The 9,493-nt window shown below is 34.5% G+C and overlaps 1 protein-coding gene across 2 annotated transcripts; it reads left to right on the top strand.

The window, feature by feature from the left end:
* The first annotated feature begins 541 nt into the window (after positions 1-541).
* LOC120344694 (flavin-containing monooxygenase 5-like) lies at positions 542-8,296 on the top strand. Of its 2 annotated transcripts, XM_039413998.2 has the most exons (12): positions 542-801; positions 1,557-1,728; positions 2,080-2,163; positions 3,109-3,224; positions 3,388-3,530; positions 4,908-4,993; positions 5,149-5,272; positions 5,515-5,703; positions 6,545-6,695; positions 7,049-7,152; positions 7,390-7,488; positions 7,816-8,296. In XM_039413998.2, exons 2-12 carry the CDS (start codon positions 1,682-1,684, stop codon positions 8,026-8,028), a joined length of 1,356 nt encoding a protein of 451 aa, XP_039269932.2. In that variant the 5' UTR covers positions 542-801; positions 1,557-1,681; the 3' UTR covers positions 8,029-8,296. The 2 variants fall into 2 exon arrangements, with proteins under 2 accessions (XP_039269932.2, XP_077969065.1); XM_078112939.1 differs by lacking the exon at positions 7,049-7,152 and having other exon boundaries at positions 7,816-8,010.
* The last annotated feature ends 1,197 nt before the right edge of the window (positions 8,297-9,493 follow it).

The raw sequence follows: 9,493 nt of genomic DNA, 5'->3' as shown, positions 1-9,493 counted from the left end.
GAAATTCCGTGATTTTAACAAACATTAATCTCGACATCGGGATTAGGAAATGGCTATTCTCAGTTGAAATTGTTTAAAAAGAACTCGAACTTTTCTGCCAATAAATACAAATATTTGCCAATGATTTAGTACACGCTAAAACTGTTCTGCGGGCCGCACGGAAGGTGTCCATGGGCCGCATGCGACCCGCGGGCCGCAGTTTGGACCACCCTGGGCTAAAACATTTAGTGGTTTGAATTACGTGTACGAATCAAGCGGACAAACATTTTATGTTTAGTATCAAGAGAATTATTTTGACTCAACAGAAAAACGACGTACGCTTGAGTGCTGCAATTATGGCAAGTCCGCTTAACTACCGTAACAGAGGTATATATGTGTGGAATAGGAACATTGAACATATATTAGTATTCTTCAAGGTAAATTTGCCACGCAAGAAGCAAAAACACTTAAATGAAAACAAAGCACACGGAGGGCATGTTACGTTAAATTGCAAGGTGAAAAATGAATGATTCACTGAAATGTCGCTGTTTACTTTATACAGCGTCGTGATAACGTTGCTTGGAGAGATTCCAAAAAAAGAGAGAGAAAATTCTTCTTTAAAAACTACGAATCCAGAGGGCATGTACAACAGTATATTGACGTCTCGCTTACTTGTGTTATAACAGTTTAATAACAAATGGATTCGTTAGCTAAAAAAAATCGCTATAATTGGGGCTGGATGTAGTGGTTTAGCAGCCATCAAATGTTGCCTGGATGAAGGACTAGAACCTGCATGTTTCGACAAAGATCACGAAATTGGGGGTAAAAAATTTGAGCCGCTTAAAATTTCAAAATTATTTTTAAGATATCGTCATAGGAAAAATCCCAAGGTCGACGATAAAATCACACGAGTACAATTTATTTTATTACGACAAAGTAAGAGCATCAGTGCACTATGTCAAATACTACGGCATTCTGTGTACATTAAATACGTGAAAACAACCAGATTATAACAAGTTTTGATTCGTTTTTTTTTTGAGATATTTTTGTCGGGCACGAATTGGACGTATGAATTAGTTTGCTATATTTCTGTCGGTATTTTTGTTTTTTTAATATTTGTTGTTTTTGAGGCTGAAAAATGCTTTTTTTCTGTAACTAATGGTCCAATTAAATTCAAATTTTTAGTATTCAAAGATGGAATAATTCACCAAAAGAATATTTTTTGTATTTTATCAAATTTCGTTTTTCTTGTTATACAAGGGCCAATATTTCACCCCAAATTTTTCTGTTTGGTATAATTTACAGGAGCATTTTCACTCCATGTTCATAAGTATATATAAGTTTATTTCGACTCCATAATCAGCATAATAGATAATTGATAAAAACGAAATAAATAAACTGATTATAAAATCGGGAGAGCAAACAAAACCTCTAGTAAGGTACAGATTGAAGCGTACAGATTTTAGATGAAAAGGTATTGGTAAAAGAAGTAGTACGTGTTCGCTCACCCAAATTTTCTCATACATTTGCTTTGATTTATTGTCCTATTATGCATACTTTCATTTATCCTATTCCAGGTCTGTGGAGATATGAAGCAGAGGAGAAAGATGGGGCAACCGTTTATAGCACTACCGTCATCAACAGTAGCAAAGAAACTCTTGCATTCTCCGACTTCCCTATACCAAAAGATTATCCAAATTTTATGCATCACACGAAAGTGATGGATTATTTCAACCTTTATGCAGAAAAGTATGCTTTCTATAGCTAAATGTAATATTACGAAAAGTCAATATAAAAACTGCCATATGAATGAATGAATCAGTTCCTCTTTCTTAAATTCTTGAAACGTTAGTATTGACATTTGGAGGTGCAGTAACCACTCATTGTGGTTCTTGGTCTTTCAAGCACATTTAATCTCAGAGCTTTTCCTTGAAATTTATCCGCGTCCATTTACGGGGCTTTATAAATATTTTACAGTCCTATTCCATTCTAGGGGTTGCCGCGGCGATAAAATTGAGTACTATTTTGAGGACTACTGAAGTCGGATGTTCATCTTTCAAGTAGAATATTGAAAACGCTTAAACTTGTTTCACGTTTTAGGTTTAACCTGCGAAAATATATCAACTTGAACACAGAAGTTATCAAATGTTGCCAAACTGCGGATTTCAAAGAAACGGGAAGATGGTAAGATTGCAGAGAAATTGGCCATTATGAACTTGTGATAAATTATTATGTTAGATAAGAACTCCACCCCGGTGTAGTATATAATTACAATACACAAGACATAGATACTGGACTGATATTCAGGTAAGTTGCTAAAACTTCGAATCAGTGTTAAAACATTAGGCAATAATGTACTACACGTGTAATCGCACCTGATGACAATGAAAATAGGTAAAAGAACTCAATGAGATGCTTTCAAACCGGCCGTTAAGCCTGGGGGAATGGTGATGATACACGTCGGTAGCTATTGATAAACACGAGCGAGGGCTCTTCAAAAGTTTTATTTCGAATAAGTATGCTATACGGATGTATAGACTCCCAGAGATGTATTGCTAAAACGAATGAATCGCTGAACGCTAAGTTTGAAAGAAATGAAAATTAGATTATTATACTTTATTAATTAAAGAACATATTCCTGCTTTTTTGAATTACTTCTCATTGAAATATGCCGTAACGTGACTGCTTCAGTATTACTCTCTCTACGCCGGGAAATTGAAAGTAGTCTATGATTTCAACAGCTGTTTCACATGTCTTGCTTGTCTGTCGTACCCAAAATTTGTGTATTTTCATTTTTTAAATTCTTTTACAAGAGTCAATTGAATGCAATTTTAGAGTATTATGTTAGAGTACATAGTTGTGGATATATATTTTTTTTTTTTGAGAAAGTCCAAATAAAATAAAGCATTCACCATAAACAAAGCCGGCACAAACGATTTGTGTTCGGCTACTTTAAAGTTACTCTATATAAGCTCACTTCAGGGAAACTAGAAAAATGTATTCTACAATAGATAGCAACGTGTTAAAATATAATGACTTACTTTTACTGTTTCCCGTACTACAATTTGAATATAGTCCGCTGGCAATTGTTTGGCAATAAAATAAAAATTCCCTCATTATTAATTTAAGGCAGCTGAGTCTGAAAAACGTACGTGATGGAAGCACGGAGACCAGAATCTTTGATGGCGTGATGGTATGTGTTGGACACCACGCTGTGCCTTATTATCCATTGGACGATTTCCCAGGTATTGATATTGTCTGCTCAGATTGAAAACGAATTATGTGGTTATATTATAAGAAAGAGATGTTGTCTGCCTGTGACAATAATAAGCCCAGGCCCCTTGCTAGTCTCTGTCACATATCAAATCACCCGCGAAATTCATCAAAACCACTTGTATTGTTATTCAGGCGTTGAAAAATTCCAGGGTGATAAGATGCACAGTCGCTTATATCGAAGCTCAAAGCCATTTGAAGGAAAACGAATTGCTATCGTTGGAACCGGAAACTCTGGTTGCGATATGGCTGTAGAATTGAGTAGAAATGCAAAACAAGTATTTAAATTTTTTTGTTTTACATTTTGTCATACAAGGGCACTGTGTGTAAATTACTTCAGAATTATTTTGATCTACTGACTAAGTGATTCGTGCTCATTATTGTACCAAAATTTCCCACCTCAAATATCCGGTTTAAAATATTTGAAATTTATTTTAAAAACGCGATGCAAATTTTTCTGTTCAAATTTAAGTGACAATGACTACGTAATACTATTTTGAGTTTTATTCGCTCAAAGCAACGTCACGAGAACTCACTGAGAAATTAACGAGAATGAGCAAAGATACAGAAACTAAAATGCCAAGTGCTATTTACTTAACCGCAGAAATATGCATTGCTATTCCACATATATATTGATTTGGGTACTCCGCCAGCTCGTCTAATACGCCGAAATGGAACTGAAATGATTATTGGTTTGTGCCAAAACGAATTACGCCAATATCCGGATAATTTTTTCCCCTCTAAATACAAAGATTGAAAGAGAGATCATTATCATGTTCGAGACTATAACTTGATATGGATTTATTTTAATTTTGAAATTGTTTTACGCATAGAGTATTGCAAAATCGGAATAAAAATTAGTAAATGATAATTATAAACAACTAGAATATATAGACCAATAGAATGTATAAGCTTTGAAAAGTAAACTTGATTTGCTGCCTCTCAAAAAAATTAATGTTAGGTTTCAATGCCGTGCCTACGTGATATACAGGATTGATTTTTCGTGGGAATTGTTATTGTGGTGATTCAAACTGTAATTATCACTGACATGACATTTGTTTACCAGAAATTTTTATACTTTTTAATTTATTAATCCATTTCAGCAACTTTCAGTTACTTCCGAGCTAAGCGGATTGTGGCAACGGCAATGTTATTAGTTATTAGCAAAAAATTAGCAGTACTTATTTCTGGTAACCTCTATAGAGAAAAAATGGAATTGGTTGTTGTTGTTTAACCTGAATACTTTCGCCTGTAGCGCATATTTTACTTTTACTAACTTGAATTACTGCTTCTCAGTCTTGTCAAATAATACCACAACATGGCTCGGCAGATTATATGAAACAGAATGGGCAGCTTGTGCTTTTTCAAACCACAAAATCTAGAAATAGCATGTTAAACAACTCATAATCCACGAATTTTTGTAAATATGAGTCGTCTAACGTTAAAGACGTTTCAGAGAAATACACATTAGTTAAAATTGGTTATCTTCAAAACTTTTTTTTCGTGTTGCTTAAGCCCTCTGTGGCTTGGTCCGTACTTTTATCAAAACATGCAAAAATTTGAAACAGAAAGAACATGTCATTTTTTATATATTCCTTTCCACAAACATTTTATCGAAACATGTTAATGACAGTATCCTCTCATTTTTCTCACAGGTTTACTTGAGTACGAGACGGGGAGCTTGGGTTTTTAATCGCATCATGGATAAAGGTGTTCCGTTTGACTTTCTCGCCATCACCAGGTTTGCTTGTTTATATCAGTTTCATAACTAGCGCTGATCATTAAAATTCTCGATATAAAATTAATGCTGCATCCCATATGTAATAAATACCACTGCAAAAAATGCATATATCTGTATATTACAGCTGTTTTAAACATGATTAAAAATATATTCAGGCTTAATTCGTGGTTGATGATAAACATGCCATTCATCATGAATCCATTGTTTGAATCGATTCTGAACACCAGATTTGATCACGGAAAATATGGGCTCAAGCCGAAGCATCGAGTACTTTCACAGGTTGAATATTTTTCTTTCACACCTTTTTCGAATATCCAATACTTGACACTTCCATGGCTAGCATGGTACATAAGCATATAGTAGCATAAGTAAAGTCATTATTTTGATATGTCACTAGGCTGGTCACTTTTGAATGGATTATATTACACAGTGTCTTTATACCTCTTACTTTTTTCGTTTTAAAGCCACTCAAAATGTATTTTAAATTATACAAATTTGAAAATTTAATTAACAATTTTCAGCATCCGACAATCAACGACGAACTGCCAAACAGGATTGCTAACGGCACTGTTTCTTTGAAGCCTAACATCACAGGATTCACAGAAACTGAAGTTATATTTAGTGACGGAACAAGAGAACAAATGGATGCAGTAATTTTTGCAACAGGATTTTCTTTCGAATTTCCGTTCTTAGACAAATGTGTGGTTGACGTAAGATAACTTTGCTCTTGGAATAATAATTTAGATTTTGTAAGGTGGATTTTTCCATATTTGCAATTTTTCGCTGTTTGCAGCATAATCCTGAGATTCGTCATGACTTTTTCCAACATGCTCGGCAATATTAAAGTAGGTTTGAACATATTACGTCTGGAATCGAATATATCCATATTCCGACTTTATTAATTTGCTTGTAGCATTAAAACCGAAAAAGTTTTTTTGACTTATTCGGCTGTAATTTACAAACACTAATTTTTGAACAACAACCATGGCATGATTATCCACGCGGCCATGTTGTCTAATAAATATATCATGACTCATGCACTTTTCATTTAAATTGGTTATCAGTCTGGGACATAGGACCCTGTTACTCTGATAAATTTTACATTATGTCATATAAGGTTTGATCCCATCTTTGTTCACTTCAAGTATATTAATAATGTGACTTCAACCTAGTCTCTAAAGAAAATTACTCCTACTACACTGCAATGTATTTTGATCGCAAAAACCTTGATGTTGATTGACCGTATTCTGCCCAAGGGAAAAATTTTACTCCGATTTGAGACTTCAGAAATATATGAAATTATCAACAACAAAACAATTAACTCAGACTCTTCATTGTTCTGTTTGATATTACAAAAAGAGACTAATGCAATGTTCTATATAAAATTGTAAGCATTGAGGCGTTCATTTATTAGATATTATTTTTAATAAAACGTATCGGTTCGTGCATACAAGGCAAATATGAGGAGCTTGGTCTAACTGATGTTTGTATAATCTCCAAGCTTCGGTATATTCATTCAAACATGTTTTAGTAAACAATATTTCATCACAGACAACCAACCACGAATCAGAACTTTTTCGCCTGGTATGGCCCATGAACTTGGAACGAAACACATTAGCCGTTATTGGCCTTGTTCAGCCTCTTGCCGTAATTGGCCCGTGCTCCGAACTTCAATCAAGATGGGCAACAAAAGTTTTCAAAGGTAATAATAGTCACAACCGTACGTTTGTGTAGACTCCGAAATCTCAATGTCTGCAATAATTTCAAATATGGTCGACGTAACTGTAAAAATGAGAATATATGGCTGGGGGTGTGGAATTAATCGAATACGTCATGCCAATACAGCATTTCATATAGATTTATGTATCGATAAAACATTTAGAATGTTGTTAAAAGAACATATTATTCTCTCAATTTCATCTACAGCACCGAAGCGTTTAGGCGAAAACCATAAATTGTTGTTTGTTTCGTGAATAAACGTCAAGCTCAAGAACGAGCATGCAAATATAGGTCGAGAATAGACGATGACTTTGTTTAAGTTTACATGTATTTAAGGCGAGTTAAAACTGCCATCAAATGAATCAATGAAAGTCGAATATGATGAAATGATGACTGGAATGAAAAAAAGATATCTTGATAGTCATCGCCACACAATTGAGGTTTGTAAATATTCTAAAATAAAATTTAAACTCATACGGAGTCAATAACATGGATAAATATTTCGTGACGGATATGCCTAGGTTTGGCCCATATACTCAAAACAGTGCTTATGCATTGCCGCCAAAAAATTGCCTTGCGGCAAATGGAAGGAGATATTGCGTGATAAGCGCCATGAGGAGATAAACAATTGATATTTGCATGTTTGTTAGTAATAGCATAAATCCGTTTACCTGCAGGTAGATGGAGTTTCATACATGGACAGCATTGCAACAGAACTATCATGCAAGCCAGATGTGTTACGATTGTTTGTTACGGATCCATTACTTGCGTGGAAGGTATGGGATTTATTTAAGGATGCTTCAGGCAATCGGAATCCAAAAATAACTCAAATAGTTCGAAGGTCACATTAAATGAAATAAAAGATATAGATCTCAACCAAACTAAGTTGAAAATTTACTTTACTTTGAGCTATATAATACAGTAAATTGCATAAAAATGCAAATAAATATGTTATTGAATAACGCAATTGGTTTTATCTTTGATTTTTTGGTCAATCATTGTATTGACATAACCCCAGAAATATAAATAATGATAAACATCACACAATTCCCTATTTGTTCTTTTCACTGACAATTGGAATAAATTCGTTCTTATTTCCATAGGTGCTTTACGGCCCATTCACCTGCGTACAGTACAGACTGACAGGGCCTGGTAAATGGAAAGATGCTCGAAAAATTATTATGGCACATTGGGATCGCATGTGGTTCCCGTTGTCTGGAAAAGAAAAACGACAAAGTCGGCCATTCTGGATGAACATGCTCATCATAGCGTTTTTGATTTGCGTAATTGCTTGGATTGTATTTAAAGTTGTGTAATGCGTACAGAGCAATGTTTGATACTACTACACTCTCCACCCGATAGTTTTACAAATGAAATATCATCCTTTTATATTATTGAAAAACAGTTTAGGTAGAAAGATGATTGATGTAGAGAAAGACTTATTAAATATCAGAATTTGTTATGTGTTTCTTTATGCATGAAAACTGATTAAGTTATTATTGTTATTCATAAAATATTCTAAACGTTAATTATAAATGTATAGGCGTACTATATACTGACATCATAATATATCTCAAAATAATCGCTGATGTGTGCTCAGTCACGCGTGCAAACTTATCTTAGCTGCTTGATATTCAGGTAATAAATGCACAAAAAATCAATGTCGATTTATAGTTGATTGGGAGCAGTTACTGACTACATGATGTCACGTTACCCAAAGTTACTTCTCATTACATTCAACAACAATTCAATGTTATAGTGGCTTTTACTCGACTTTTGAAACGAATATACCCTAGGTCTGATCACAGAAAATAGTAACCCTCTATAGCAGGGGTGGGCACAATTTTTTAGTATAAGAGCCGCATGCTGCAAGTCAGAACTTTAAGAGAGCCGCAGAATTTGTGAATTTATTAATATTATCGAAATACCATGAACAGAAAATAAATTCACACAATAGTCTAATAACAATAAATAGATAAACAAGGCAACTCTGTTTTCATCTTCGTACTTTCGTTTTTTTTTAATGTTGGACACATCGCACAGTAACTTAGACCAGTGCGCTCCAATCGGGTATACGGTATACCAAGTGTATACCAGACCATAAGTTGGGTATACAACTGATAAAGGGTATACGAAAGGTGTACAGCCTATAAAATATTCAATTGGATACAACAATGCAAACGCGGCGCACATGAAATGTAAAATGTTATTAACGCTAAGAATCGACGTGAGCACGTTGTTACATCACAAATCATATAGATAATACGGGCATGTGTCTGGGTTGGTGATTTCGGATGCCATGCAGGTTGAAGAACACTGACTTAGACTAACTAACCGCAATCAAGCTGCAATATCACCGACGCATCAATAAACATTGACCATTGTGACGAAAGATTTGCTGACTCGACTGACTTAAATTCAACGCTACAGCGATTTTCAAACTAAAACATAATTTGTCCTAATTATTGACGAAAACTTCTTTACGACTTTTAATAAATTAAAAGAGTTTACATTAAAGGTTTTCTTTTAGTTAAAATTTGGATAACAAATTATGTTAGCGAGAAGAGCCGCACAAAAAGTCTGGCGAGCCGCGGTGTGCCCACCCCTGCTCTATAGTCTGATCTTTATCACATGTCTCGATTAGTTGAAAGTTAAATTAGTTCAGTAACTTCTTTAGTGCGTACAAGGGGCCTAAAATTTGGAAGATTTTGTACAAAGCCCCCGCCCCCGCTCATATAAAATTAGGAATTATCTAGTTAGGGTTTGGATCAGATATACATA

Source organism: Styela clava, chromosome 5 (assembly GCF_964204865.1).
Source record: "Styela clava chromosome 5, kaStyClav1.hap1.2, whole genome shotgun sequence".
In the NCBI taxonomy this organism is placed as follows: Eukaryota; Metazoa; Chordata; class Ascidiacea; order Stolidobranchia; family Styelidae; genus Styela; species Styela clava.
The sequence above is the reverse complement of the archived record's forward strand: the minus strand, read 5'-3'. Positions and strand labels throughout refer to the sequence as shown.

Coding starts and splice junctions, on each gene's coding strand:
- LOC120344694 (XM_039413998.2), top strand. CDS start 1,682: ATGCATCACACGAAAGTGATGGATTATTTCAACCTTTATGCAGAAAA. Junction 1,729..2,079: donor TTCAACCTTTATGCAGAAAA/GTATGCTTTCTA, acceptor TTCACGTTTTAG/GTTTAACCTGCGAAAATATA. Junction 2,164..3,108: donor TTCAAAGAAACGGGAAGATG/GTAAGATTGCAG, acceptor TATTAATTTAAG/GCAGCTGAGTCTGAAAAACG.